General features: G+C 46.5%; 1 protein-coding gene across 2 annotated transcripts in view; it reads right to left on the reverse strand.

Annotated features, from left to right (window-relative positions):
- Window positions 1-15135, reverse strand: part of HSD3B7 (hydroxy-delta-5-steroid dehydrogenase, 3 beta- and steroid delta-isomerase 7) — a 59119-nt gene that overhangs the window by 11162 nt on the left and 32822 nt on the right. For both annotated transcript variants that reach the window (XM_063137730.1, XM_063137729.1), the window contains exon 3: window positions 4988-5131. In XM_063137730.1, the coding sequence (XP_062993800.1) occupies window positions 4988-5131 (144 nt within the window). The remainder of the gene's footprint in view (window positions 1-4987; window positions 5132-15135) is intronic.

Below are 15135 nucleotides of genomic sequence, written 5' to 3' on the forward strand. Positions count from 1 at the left end.
GAAAGTAAAAGTCACCCGCCTCTCTGCCCGCTGAAAAACATTAGGCCCACGCAGCCTGCTAAAGCGGAGTAGCCCTGAGAAGCGTGTGCAGGTTAAGGTAGTTCTGCAGAATGTGGGGAAACCTCAGTCCAAACGAAACCATAACTTTGCACGATTAAGCAGCTCGTCTGCATGGTTTTGCTTATACAGGGCATATTTTATAGCTGTTTCAGCTAGCTGGGGAGAGAGGAGGAGGAGGAGGAGCTATGCAAAATGCTGAATCCCCTTGCTCCCTCCCCACTGGAAATCCTGCCCGACGCTATCGCCATCTTCCGCTGTTTCACAACAGACAATGTACTCCTGGTGACAATAAGGGCTAGAAATCCGCTCTACTTTAAAAAAATAATAATTAACGAAATCAAAGGTTTCTAAGGTGTTGCAATCCCCACAGGTGTTGTACAGCATGATGGCAAACGTACAGAGTAGGCCTTTGGGTGGCTACTGGTCGTGGCAGCTAAGGGGAGCCTTCGTATCCAGAGGCCGCGCACCTTTTGAGCATCAGACGCTGGACAAGAGAGAGAGAGGTGGCTGCGACCGCCGTGCCCTTAGAGAAGGCTCCTTGGAAGCGGCGGCAGCTTGGCCACGGTGGGTTGAACGCTGCTGGGCTCGGTTGATCCTGCAAGAAGGCTCTTCTGGCATCCTGTGCAGTGAAGGAGCCGGGTTTTGAAGGGCGCCCCTGGGCCACACACCTTTCAGGTGTCCCCTCCCTTAGGGACTCCACCGTCTTGCTGCCATTGCTTCCAGCTGCTCTTGTTCCTCCTCCTCCTCTTTCTCATCATTGCCACCGCTTACTTGCTTGACAGGTACAGAGCCGGTGAGTAGGTAGCCAACAGAATCTGTCACTTCTTCTCATGGCCAGCTTTGTCTGGGCCAGAGCAAGAGGCTGGTCAACAATGGTGGAGAGGAGCAGCAAGTCCAGGGGGTTCTTGCCAGGGGGGCCCTGCTGGGTGAGGACCCTCAGCAGGGGCCCAGCCATCCCTAGCCCTGACCTCATCAGCCCTGATTCTATCAGGTGGTGGTAAACTCTGTTACCTAAAGGAGCCAGGAAACCAGCCCGACCAGTCCAATCGAAAGAACGCAGGCATCCAGCGGTAGCCGACATGTTTATCGGCAGAAGGCCGCCCTCTCCCGTGAGAGCGGGGCGTTATGTAAGGGGATCATCAACCTGTACTGGGGTGTAACAACAGGCACCTCTTTGGGCTTGGGAGAGGCTGCCAACGGGGCCGAGGTCCCTCACGGGATGCGTTGCTGCAGATGTGTAACATGCCAAACCTCCCCGGCACGCGACGCCACCCACGCTGCCGCGTGCCTTGCTCAGCCCCAAGACGCAGCTGGTGTCTATAAAAGCAAGGCAAGCTCCCACGTGGAGCCCATCGTCCTCCATCCTGACTCACTCTTGATCGTAATCGGCAGAGGGATTTCCTGAAGCTTCTCAAAAAACCCTTTCCCTCCCCCCAAAAAAGGGGTGTGTGGCCAGATGGAACCACTTTGAACACACGCCGTCCAAAATCACTGCAAAAGCTTGGCGGGACGGCAAAAGGCAGCGCTTTGGGTCGGGCTGAAATCTAATCCATGGCCTTGGCACCAGACGCCCTCAGCCGAGAGCAGCCCAAGTAATAAGTAAACAGGAGTACCTCTGAGCATGTGCAGACTGTGCACCGCTCAACAGCAACAAGTCCTTATTTACCCAAGATGAGGGGAGTTATGTATCAATGGTATCCCTTTGCTGAGGGAATACTCTTTGATTCAAAGGAGGCTTCTGTGGCGTTACCCACATTTCTACTCCCTTAGGTATGTCTTCTGGATGAGTATGTCTAGACTCTAGAGAGTGCGGAATGTTGGACTGAGTGGGTGTGGCTAGTGATGCTGTGGAAAGGGGGAGGAGTCTATATATGGGGCAGCTGAGTGCTTTGAGGGGTTCGGTTGGTGATGGGGTTTGGAGGGCAGATGTGTTTAGCTGTGTGATTTCTTGTGAGGAGTTGTGTGAGGAGTGAGTGAAAATAAGATCATAGCAACTAAGGTTTGTTATTATTAGATTTATTACTACCAGTATTCTTAAGAATAGGCCTCCCTCCCCATTCCATTGATGGAAACCCCCACTGGAATAAAGAGCTCTTCATCAGTGGAGGGGCACTACTAGACACAACCTCTTGGCCTGCCTTCCCCAGCCCGGTGCCCTCCAGATGTTTCGGATAGGCTTGCAAGAGAATCCCAGCTGGGAAGTGCCTCAGACCCAGTGACAAAGTGTCAGGGGAATCAGCAGGCAGGTAAGTTAGGCACCCCGTGCAGGTTTAGCAACAGAAAATAGCTTCGTTTTCCAGGTAAACAAGGAACACAGGACATTGCTTTATACCGAGTCAAGCTCAATATTTCTCCATCAAAGGAGGGCAACGTCCAGCCCATGGAGGTAGCCCAGCCAGCGAACGGAGGCTAGTTCTACTCCGCAGGCCCTGCCCATACCCCTAACGAAGTTCAGCCCTCTGGCTAGAAGCTACTGAGAGCTTTGTGGGGAGGCAGAGAGAAGACTCCGCTTGTTATCTCCAATCTGTAATCGGAGATAACAAGGGAAATGCTTTGCCTCCTCTGCACCTCTCTCCAGCAGGAGAATGTATGGGACAGGTCAAGCCATTTCCTGGTACCCACATCAAGAAGGATGATCCTCCTGATGCAGCCACTGAAAACCAAATGCTCTCAGATGTCATATGTTTCATGGAGAGCTGTGGAGAGGTCATCTGCTCCCCCTCCCTCCAATTATGGCAGGGCATGGGACAGGGCTTTCTCTGTGGTGGCACCCCAGTTGTGGAATATTCTCCCCTTGGAGGCCTGACTGGCACTGATGCTGGCTTCATTTCAGTGCCCAGTTAAAACATGGCTTTTTATCTTGTTCCCCTTGTTTTTTTAAAAAAATTCTCTACTGGTTTTAATTTGTTAACATTGAATATGTTTTTAGCTGTGTATATTATTTTACATTGTTTTGATTTTTGTCTGTGCACTGCCCTGAGATCCCAGTGTTATAGGGCAGGATACAAATGTTTTAATAAATAATAAAATAAAATAATATGGTTGCCTGCCCCTGGTCTATACGGTTTGGCAGCAGCTGTTCAGGGTTCGAGACAGAAGTCTTCTCTGGAGATGCCAGGTATCGAATCTCAGACCTTCTGCATGAAAACTTGGTGCTTTGCCATGAGGCAGTGACATTCCCAGGCCCTGCCTCTCCGCCATACTCGAGAAGATACGCCATTTTAGCTGGAGCTCTGTGGTGCAATCTGGGAGCACCACCTCCCGAGTCTGTCTGCAGTACCAGGGACCAGCCCTCGAAAGAGTTGAATCAAGGAAGGCTAGAGGCTCTCTGGGCATGCACAGAATTCACCTGGCTGTCCACAAAGTAAACAAAACACAGCCCCTCGGCATCTTGGATCAGTGACAGGACACCCAGGCCGGAGAGTAGATTCCTGAGCCCGGAATCTAGGCTAGAATTCCTAGAATTCCTTATCTTTTAGGAGAGATAAAGCAGAAAGTGGGGTGGTGATTATCTTAAAAGAGGGGGAAACAGAAAGAGAGGGGGTACCTTTGACACCACCTACTGCCAGTCTGTGGCCCACAAAACATTCCTCCCCCGCCACAAGACAATGCAGTCCCCATGGGAAGAATGGTCCCCCACTCTGCGTTAATGACTAGTTCTAGTTCTTGGAAAGGTCTTTACAGCACCGTTCCAAGAAAAAAATCTCTGTGTTTGTCCGCAAACAACAAAGCCAACTTCCAGATCGTAACATTTTCCTTTCCAATCACATATATTTAGCAGTTCCCGTTTCCACACTGGTTTCCATTCCCTTTGCCATGGAATAAATCTTTCTCCACTCCATGCACGGATCCAAACCGAAACAGTTTAAAAAAAAAAAAAAAAAAATCTCGCAACTGCAAACTTCAATGAGTAATTTGAAGCGAGCAGTGACTTTCGTTTTTGGGAGGGTGTTTTTCCCTTCTAGAAAAATACGCTGTTTTGATATATTCTCATTAAGCAGTTCTTTGAAACAAAATAACACAGCCCTTCCCTTGGCAGAACATAAAGGAACGTAAAAAAAAAAAAATCCTACACAGGAGCAAAACTGGAAAGCTTACTAAATTCTCAAATATATGGCAGGTGAAATAATAAACCTGTTTTCTGGGATGTACTACGTCAAATAACTGAAAGTGCTAGATAAATCAAATGCTTCCTTGTGAATAGATCACTTGCACTTAGAAAACTAGCATAAGCAGTCTAGGCTAGAATTCCTTATCCTTCTAAGAGGACTTTGCAAGGGGGGGTTGTATGCATCAGTTAATCTATCTCTCTCTCTCTCTCTCTCTCTCTCTCTCTCTCTCTCAGGGCTCATCTACACCAAGCAGGATATTCCACTATGAAAGCAGTGTAAAAGAGGTAGATAAAAGGGCAGGAGCCACACTACTGCTTTATAGTGGCACTGAAATGCACTGACCACTGTTGGGGCTCATTGACACATACCATATACCACTTTCATAGTGTTATGTCCTGCTTGGTGTAGATGTGTCATGGGCCCCAACAGTTGTCAGTGCAGTTCAGTACCACACAGTCGTGTGGTTCCTGCCTTTTATATACCACTTTCATAGTGGAATATCCTGCTTGGTGTAGATGACCCCCCCCCCTCCCTTCCTCCCCACTTTTCACCAAACCCAGATGAGGCAGTAGCCGCTCTGAATCAGTGCCTGGGTGTGGAAATGGACTGGATGATGGCCAAAAAACTGAGAATCAGGGCAGGGGTACTGTTAGTAGGAGGGTCTTCTGCCTGGATGAAGCATATTCCTGCCACGGTGCCTCTATCCTTTTCATGGCATCACATTCCATGGCTCCAGAATAGGCAGGACAATTTGGTTTGGAGTGCGGGGACAAGGAGCTCGACTAGATGGCCTTTGGGTGCCCAACAGCGCTTACCATGCACGTTGACCGCTTTGATTTTCTCGGGCGGGATTCTACCCCAAACGTCCACCACGCTGGCAGTGTGGATGACCACGTGGGCTCCTTTCACGGCTGCCTTGACATCCTCCAGGTCAACAATGTCCCCCTGTATCAGGGTCACTTTATGTGGGAGAAAAAGAATAGGGAAAAAAGAAGGAGTTTCACTACATAGTCCAAAGGATACACAACCCCAATTGATCAGTGAGGAAAGGCAGCAATGAAATGGGGGCGACCAAATTTATCAACCACAACAGGCAATAATCAGGCCTAGTTAAGTATGTTAATTGGGTGCAGAACATTCTTATTTATTTAAAGTATCTCTTGGATGCCTTCTAGGGCAGAAGCCCTCCCAAGGCAGCTGACAGCAATAAAATAGATAAAAAAAACATTTAAAGGCGATAAAAACATGAACACAGTTCTCACGCAACACAACTCCATGGCCCTTCCCTTCCTGTCTTCCCCAAGCCAGACCAGACCAGACAGGCAGATGGGAAGAAAGGCCGGATCTACACTACTGCTTTAAAGTGCTTTATAACAGTTATAAAGCGCTTTAACTGCTTTAAAGCGCTATAAAACTGTTAGTGCTTTAAAGCAATAGTGTAGATCCGGCCAAAGATGGCGTCAAAGGCTGAGGAAGATCTTGGCTCCAAGGCCGAAATATGGGCAGAGCTCAGAACACATGAAGGACTACTGGAAAATTGTCCAGCTTTGCTACATCTAGGATCTCCAACATGCCTGTGGACATTTCTCTTGGCTCTTGCTAAGGTCCTTGGCTCTACTAGTTTTTATTCTATTTCTTAACATTAAAAATAAATAAATTAACTGGGCATGCTGCAAAGCAAAGGGCTGCCCCCTTTATTCGGGTTCTAAAGAGTGGTTTTGTGTTTTGGAACCCAGACCTCACATCTGCCTTGTACTTAAGTTCCTAGCAAAGTTGCTTTCCCTACACTCTCACCAGTTTTCCTTCTGGGAAATTGATGTTTTGTTGCCGGCTGTGCTCACCACAGCAATCATTTTATGAATGCCCCTGATTGCAGCCATTTTGGGAGAGCGCCTGGGACACACTCTCAGAATTCCCAGTGTGCCCACTGACCCAAAAGGTTGGGGAGCCTTGTTGTACATGCCTGCCCCATCTAGGAATGTGGGGAGCCACCTTTTTTAGGCTTTGTATTCTGCCCTTCCAGTGCTCACACGGCACTCAGGGTGGCTTCCAACTATGGCCCTGTTCAGACAACACGCTATGCCATGGCAGTTAAGCATTTTGAGCTAAGCGTTATGGCTTAGCATATCATGAGCACCATGACTTAGCATAACCACCTCCATTTTTAACAGGAAACTGTAAAATCTCCATTGCACACCAAGCAAAATGTCATGATGCCCTGTATGAGAATGTCTCCTTGTGTGCATCCTTGTATCCTTCTTATCTAATATTAACAAGAATCCTGGCTCCAGCTTTATTCCAAGTGCTGTTGTGTCAAGGTTAACTTTTGTTACTTACTGTCAGGCCAAAGGTATTGTTCACAGGACTGTTTAGCATAATTAGCTATGCCTCAGTGTTATGTTCTGATTGGTTAATGCTGCTACTGGGCCCTGCCCCTTGAAAGCTCAAATACTGTACCATATTCCCTATGTCTTTTGTCTGATTGCTCCCTTTGAAGAGACCAGGCCTTGATTACTAATCAATAAAGCGCTTTTGAACCCTCTGTCGCTGGAATGGTGGAGTCGTGCTTAAGGGCTGTTTGGATCTCGTCCTTGGGTGAAAAGAACATTGATCTAACACCATGACTTAGCATTTCTAGCTCAGTCCAGAGTTCACTGTAGGATTTGAGACAGGCCTGGTTCCCAGCCCCACCTGAGGACTGAATCTGGGTCCTTTTTTTGTGAACAGTCCTGGGACGGGGGCATGGAAAGAATGGTGCATTTCAGCAATTCCCCTCCCCAAACAACTCATATTTCGACTTGCACCATTTAAATCTAGATATTTCTTTTATCCACGTGCTGAAGCCAATGTCTCCTCTCTCTCTCGCTCTCTCCATTGCCCCATGGCAGTCACTAAGACTTTCCCTCAGGGCCTTACATCATGCCAGTACTTTGCTTAATCCTCTTCATAAGACTTCACTACCACATGCCGTGTCTCAAATGGCAGCATTATTTCAAGAAGGCAGGAGCAAAGCAGAGCCCTTTGTTACGCAACTAGAGGCCTCCGCCCAGAAACAGTATCATCTTTTGCCCGCACAAAACTGAAAGGGAAGCGTAACAAACCCAGCTTCGGTTCCATCTCCTGTTGCTCCACCTTTCCTAGAGAGTATCACGGAGGTGGGAGGAATCCCAGGAAGGCTCCAGGATTCCACTCAAAGATCTCGTCCACACGCAGACGCTCACAATGTCATTCTAGACACCAGACTTCCCCAACCGAAGCCCCTCTGGAGGGCTTGGACTGCAACTCCTATCATCCCCAGCCAGGCTGGGGATGATGGGCATTGCAGTCCAAGCTCTCTAGAGGGGGCCCAGTTGGGGAAGACTGCGATATCCAGAAGTAAGTCCCACTGAGCTCAATGGGAGAGCAGGTTCTTCGAGATAGACCGCTCGGAGCACTCCCAACCATGAGACATCATGTGGCTATCCCGCCTTCCACACCTCTGCGGAAATTTTGTGGAAAGAGAAAAAGTACGTCCAAAAAAGGTGGTGGGAAAACACAGGAGGCATACCCACAGAAGGTTTCTTCTGGACCCCCATAAAATTCTTCGTGCTTGAGGCAGGGCGATTGCCCAACAAGAGCCTAATCTGGAAGCCGCTTTACCTCAGGTAAGCATGTATGGGACTGCAGCCTCAGAGAAGTAAACCTACCATCTGTCGCTCTCAACCTTTCTAGGCCCAGTTTTAGCCCCATCTTGCAAGATGGGACCCCTTTCAACATTTTGCTGCGTGACCGTCTTTGGGTGAAAGACAGATGCAGCGTTTAGAAGAGAAATGTCACCCACAGCAGGAGATCTGCTTCTTCCCTGCTTTGCAGCTTAAATGAAAAGTCAGGTTAGGTTTGCCTTCCATTTTGCCCCTCCCTGTATGTTTTAGGCAGGCTTAACTGTCCTTCCCGTAAAAACTGAAGCACATCTGTTCTGATCTGTCTCTTTAGGTAGGGAAGGGAGAGATTTTAAAAGTAGCAAAACTGCTCCAACAATGGGCATGCAGGGTCTTTTTGATGTCACAGTTGTTGGCCAATCAGTCCCATCCATGACTGGATGGGATTGATAAGCAAACTTGCATCCTGTTGAATGCCTAATGCTCTAGGGCACTATGGGAAATCAAACATGGTGGGCAGTTCCCCATTGTCAGCTGACACTGGCCGTAGCAAAGCAACCCCACCTGCTCTGCAAGTGTCTGTCCCTCTTCACCCTACCTGAGCCTCTCTCTTACTTTTTCTCCTCCTTTCTCTCTTCTGCTCTCAGTGCCCTAGTTTCTATCTTCTTTCTTTCAATTTTTTTTAACAGCCCAAAAGTTTAAATAGTAATTTGAGGTAGTGCTACTGGTACAACTCACCTTTCGTAAAGGTGTGGTGCAGTAGTGGATCTCTAGTTATTTTTCTTCTGGTAGAGGTTACTCGTGGCCACCAACCAGGGGGCGGCCCATACGTAGAGAAAAACCCCGGGGGTGGGTTCACAGTGGCGCTGCGTCAATTATACGATGCAGCAGTCACCTTTCCAGCGAAGCTGCGGAGAAAAAAGTTGGGAAATTACCCCAACTTTTTTCTCTGGAGCAAGGTGCGCACGGTGTATCTGCAGTCTATCCTCACTCTGGAGTTCCGGCGGAGGTGTGGCCAGATGGATGGAGCCCCCTGAGTGGTCACCACCCACCAGGGCAAGGGGCGGGCCCAGCTGCCAGATACCCCGTGCTTTGCTGCTGTGTCAGGATTAGCCACTGACACCCCAAAGCAGCAAAAGCGCGGGGTTTTGCTTATTGCGACGGCAACCCGCCACCACGTAGGCAGCCCACAGGAGAAAAAAAATGCAACTTTGGGGAATGGGGAAACTATGTATGTGGGAAGGGATCAGCTCTCCACACCCCCATGTCATATGCAAGGATCACTCCAGCCTTGCTCCCAATTTACAAGGGTTCAAAGGGGACCCGATTCTGAAAAATTGGCCCCGAAAAAAGAAGTTGTGTGACATAATATGGCAATGTTTGAAATGCTTCCATCCTTTCCTTTGTCTCAAAAACTCTGCAAGGTCACCTAAAGCAAACTAGAAACTGATGCCAAAACCGTCCTTGGGTTTGATGTCATTCAATCAATTTTCCCATGGAAAAAGGAAATGTGTTGATTTGAGTCAGGTCTCTTGCTTTTGTTAGGTCTAGTCTTTAGGGAACCGTTTTGTTGTGGTTTTGTGTGTGTGTGTGTGTTTTAAAAAAACCTCTACAAAGACAGCCTTGGGCCTGCAAAAGGAATGCATGGATGGGGTTGGCCTTATGGAAGCTTTCTGGGATGGGAGCTCTCTTGTGCAGCCCTGAGTCTGAGCACTGAAAGAGCTCTAGATGTTTGGGCCCTGCTGCTATTGTACATTCAAAAGACCTTGAAGCCTCATCCGGGTAGGTTTTTGTTTCGTGTGTTTGTCTCTCATTCTTTCCTTTTTAAAAAGGATATGATCTCCCATTTCCTGTTCTACACTTCAGATGGACAACGCAAACCCCTAAATAGACTAGCTCCTTTCTTAAAATTCAGATAGCGTGGAAAATGTGGCTGATTAAAAGCAAGACCCAATCGACTCAACAGCTGTTGGGCACATTGAAATCCTGCCGTTCCTCCATTGCCGAGCAATTCACACGGGGGCAGTTTTCCGTTCTCATGAAAAACAGGAATTTAACCAGGCCATCTGGGTATCCTGTGCAATCCAAGTCGGAGAAACCACGGAAGATACCCCAGAGGTGTGATCAAGCCATTTGTCAACCTCTAGAATTGAGACCACATAACACAGAGACTGTTGCAAAAAGCCAGCTGCAAAAGCAGGCCACTTTGGAGAATACAAATAAGGGTCTTAAGCCACATGATTAAGCCAGGTTCCCCATGACACGTGCTGAAATTTCTTTTTCAATTCAACTGTTAAAGATACAGGAGCCCTGTCCTCCTTTTCATATGGTCACCCTAGTGTTACAGGCAGGATTTCCTTTACCTGGAGAAGCCGGAGATCGAACCTGGGACTTTCTGCATGCAAAGCATGTCCTCTACCACACTGAGCTATGCCCCCTCCCATAAGATTTGCCTTCCCCAACCTAGTGCCTGCCAGGTTTTTCGAAAAACAACTCCCATCATCCTGATGGCGATTTGCCGTGCTGGCTGTGTCTGATCTTTATATTATTATCCAATACATATAGAGTGCCCAAGGCACACAACTATATAACACACCTACAGCGATGGACAGTAACAATTATTTATTTATTTATATAGCACCATCATAAAATATAAAATAAACTGATGCATAACACTTGCACGGTCATCTGTGGTAAATCAGTTGCCTAATAAACTGTGTGTGAAGAGTACTCCTAATACAACAATTCTTTTTTATAATAATTTTTTCAATGTATAATGTACATAGAACACAATCACAGTTTTTTGGCACAATTTAAACACAATTTTTTTGACACAATATAGTGCTGGCTATGGCATCAGCATGGAACCTAGACATATATTTATAATGGGAGGTTATATTTATTATTTTCTAGTTTTTATCATATTTATTATTTTCTAATTCTTGTCAGCGTTGTAAATTTTATTTATGGACAGGTCTCCGCGGAGCATCATCGGAACAAACGCCACGACGAGTCGGCTGAAAACCGTAAATGATTGTATGGTCAACATCTTCAAAGATTATTATGGGGTAAACACCTCCAAATGAAACAGCAGGTCTGCTTGTAGACTGAAAAAACGCGAATGGCCTTGGGCACTCTGTATGTATTGGATCATTTACACTACTGCCTTCTTTTGTTGAATACTTTATATTATTATTACATTTGTATCCTGCCTTCCCTCCCCACTCTTGCAAGGAATCCAAGTCAGTTTACCTGGTCCTCTTCCTCCTCTCCATTGTAATGGAATTTTAATAAAAGTCTTTAACAAGTGATTGAATTTTACTAGAAGACAGTACAACCGGAGCCATGTTCGGTGTTCTGAAATTGCACGACAGCGAGGTCGGTTACAGCTGGGAATCACGTCCCCGGTTGCGGGCTTCATTTTACAGGGCCTGCCCTGCCATTAGGCATAGTGAGATGGACACCTCAATTGACAGTTGCTGGGGGTCTGGGAGCAGCAATGGGGCACAGCGCTTTGTATTTTCCAACCGGCCGGTTCGGCATCCACTAAGCTAGCCTGCAGACCTCAGGTGTGGTAGGGATCACTGTCCCTTAGCTGGTCAGATTCAAAGGCCTGCCTGATCTGCTTTGTATGTGGAAGGGGAGGTGTCTATTTGCAAAAGGTCTGGGGGGCCAGCCCTTCAGGCGGTCTGGAGCAATTCACATAGGGCCAGTTTTCCCTTCTCATGAAAAACTGGAATTTGACCAGGCCATCTACTTCTAGAGTGACTTTCAGAGATCTTTCTGGGTCAAAGACATTAGATCTGTCCTGCTGGCTTTACTAGTGAGAGTTTTACACACACACACACACAGAGTAGACTAGGGACTAGAGGAGGAGGAAAGAAGGAGAAATCTGACTCCTGTGGAGTCATTTCAGAGTCAAAAAATGTTTCTCCCTTCCGCCCTCCCCCATTGCTAAGACAGGAAGCCCACTGTAACCCTCCCAGGAAATCCTGCCATGACTGCGAAACACCTGACAGGAATGAGCGACGGTGGCAGTGGTCACCCTTCCTGCCCGGCCTACTTCCTCAGTCAGCCAGGAACCTGGGCCACCCGGTTCACTCCACCTGCCTCCCCTTACGTCAAGCAAGGCCTCAACACACAGTTTCCCCTCCCCAGTTTCTTCCTGTCCAGATGAGTCCTGGCTGAGCCACCTGTCACTAGCCAGCTGCTAAAAACATTTCATTTTTATTTCTTTTAAAAATGTGGTGCTTGGAAACTTAATTCTCTGAAAGAGCCAGAACAGAGGCGTCAACGAGAGGCGTCCAGGAAGGGATTAGAGTCACATTCCCACGCTTCCCTTGATTTATTTGTATCTTGCTCTCTTTTTTTGGAAAGAGGAGGCGGCCAGCTCCCAACTTGGCAATGACCAGGCCGAGGCCTGCTTCGCAGTAACAGTATACGGACAGCACAGCCCCTCAGACCATTCTGTTGGGTCCAGATTATGGACAACGGTTATGTTCATCAAAGACTGTTTATATACAATGGGCTTGTTCAGATAACACGCTAGCTAAGCCATGGTTAGACCACTAGCCCTTTTGCAGCAAATGGTTAGTGAGCATGTTTAAACCATGGTTATACAGTCACTATTGTTAGGAATGGTTCACATAGGGTGACCATATGAAAAGGAGGACAGGGCTCCTGTATCTTTAAAAGTTGTAGAAAAAAGGGAATTTCAGCAAGTGTCATTTGAATGCATGTAGCACCTGGTGAAATGTTGTCTTCATCATAACAGTTAAAACTGCAGGAGCCCTGCCCTCTTGACCAGATTCAAAAGAGAGGAGGGCACCTGCAGCTTTAACTGTTGTGATGAAGAGGGAATTTCACCAGATGCTGTATGCATACAAATGACACCTGTTGAAAATCCCTTTTCTCTACAACTGTTAAAGATACAGGAGCCATGTCCTCCTTTTCATATGGTCACCCTAGTTCATATGACTTGCTAAATCATGGTTCACATGGCACGCTAAGACATAATATTTAGCTCAAAATGGTTAACCACCATGGCTTAGCGTTTCGTCTGAACACGGCCAAAGATTCTCTTACACAAGCCTTCCACAACCTGGTGCCCTCCAGTTGTGTTGGACAGCAACTCCCAGAATTGCCCAACCAGAATCTGGGAGTTGTTGTCCAACACTTCTGGAAGGCACCAGTTTGAGGATGGTTGTCTTACACCAAGATCAATGCTATGTGGGGTAAGAGTTTATTACACTACCAGGATTGAATGTCAGAGATCTACAGTGGGCTCTCAAAGCAAAGGAAAGTTATGGCAAAGTTCATTCACGCACCCCTCTGATCATAAGGCAATTTCAAAAAATGAAAGAAGAATATCTGGTAGTGGGGCAGTGTTTCAATCCCCACCACCTAAAGCAGCCGCCTGCAAGTTCTGCTCTCGCAAGATACATGCCCTGTTCAGACAACACACTAAGCTATAGTGGTTCATTTTGAGCTAAACATTACAGCTAAGCATGTCATGTGAATCATGACTTAGCAGGCCTTTCCAGTGCTTACACACCACTCAGGGCGGCTTACGACTATGACCCTGTTCAGACGACACGTTAAGCCATGGTAGTTCAGCATTTTGAGCTAAACATTATGGCTTAGCATATCATGAGAACCATGACTTAGCGGGTCGTGCGAACCATTCCTAACCATGGTGGCTACATAACGATGGTTGAAACACTCTCTTTATTTTTTAAAAAATATTTTATTACAAGATAAAAATATATTCAGTTATTTCTACAAAGCATGATTACAGTCATTAAAAATACTAAAAGGTTTTGACAGTGAAGCATTATCTTATCTATTTTATATATCGATCTTACCTGATCTAGTTTCAACCTCATTGGATAGTAGCAACGGTGAAGGAGAAATTAGATATGTAGAGGTTTAATTCAGTCAATGGAATCTTTAACATAGTTTACAAAAGGGGACCATATTGTTTCAAAAGGATCATATCTCAGTTGCCTGGACAAGACCCTACGGTGGTATGTTAACTTTTCAGAACAGGTAAGCTCCATACTTTCCTCAACCAGCCATTTAACATGGGTCCCTTCGCGTCTAGAAACTGCTGAGCATTGGAAAGATTCGAAGAGTTGAAACACTCTCACAAATCATTTGCTGCTAAAGGGATAGTGTGTTGTTTGAACAGGCCCACAATGTACTTATCACTCCTTTTGCTCTAGGGTGGCAATTGAGGGTGGACAGACAGCCTCTCCCAGAAGGCTAGATTCATCTCAGGAACTTCCGGTAGCTAAGCTTCAACTTAAACCTATAAGTGATATCTACCAGTCTGCAGAGCAGAGGGAAAGAAGAGAAGTAGGGCTATTCCATCGCCTCTGACCAGCTGCCTTTGGTTCTCTCCACCTGTCATTTAACCAGGCGCCATTCCAGAAATGGTTCCATCTCAGCTGGCTGTGATAACTTGCGTAACTTTAAGAAATGGTACTTAAGTTTGCTTTTTTTTCTTTTCTTTTCCCTGCCTTTTGCTTTTCTCTTGTTTGTCCTGTCGAATTATAAGGGCAGGGACTATCTTACTAATATAATTGTGTGCTGCTCTGAGAGCCATTTTGGGTAAAGAGGGTATAAAAATACTTGAAATAGATATATATCTTTTTCTCTATACTGAGAAGAATGTTGTGTCTGAAGCATCCCTTACTGGCAAAGAATTTATTTATTTTTTGGCACAACTACAGGGTGGACTCATTATTATTATTAATACTTCCACATATTGTAAGTGAGCCCTAGCTTCATTTATATCCAAGGAAAGCCACATTTTCTCTTTACACAAGCTTCGTGAATTGCTTAACCAATCTCCTCCATTTCCTTAGCGTTAATAAACCTGCTTTCTACAGGTACCCAAAACAAGCAACCTAGTTGGAAGGCAGGAGACGGAATTTACCAATTTGGCTCTCCAAAGAGGGTGGCAATGCATCTCCGAGTTCACAATACACTGTACTCCAGACACCCCTTTGGCCACACCTCACAATGACAGGCATTTCTCCTTGGATTAAATATTGACAGAGCGTGCCCGTGACTTGGCAGTCGGCTTGCATTTTTCCACCACTTCCCTCGAGCTGCACCACCAGCTCCACTTTCTTGAATCAAATTTAGGTAGGTTTTCAAGGTCAAACTTTGTTTATCCTGGATGGGAGCCAAAAGAGATGGGAAATTTGTCCACAGCAGGAAAGAAAGAGGTGAAATTTGCATTGGCGCTCTTCAGCTTCTTGGTCATCTCTTTGGATAACTACACAAGCCCTTCATTTCCCCCCTACTCACTCCCCCTT

The sequence above is a fragment of the Elgaria multicarinata genome, chromosome 11 (genome assembly GCF_023053635.1).
Source record: "Elgaria multicarinata webbii isolate HBS135686 ecotype San Diego chromosome 11, rElgMul1.1.pri, whole genome shotgun sequence".
Lineage (NCBI taxonomy): Eukaryota > Metazoa > Chordata > Lepidosauria > Squamata > Anguidae > Elgaria > Elgaria multicarinata.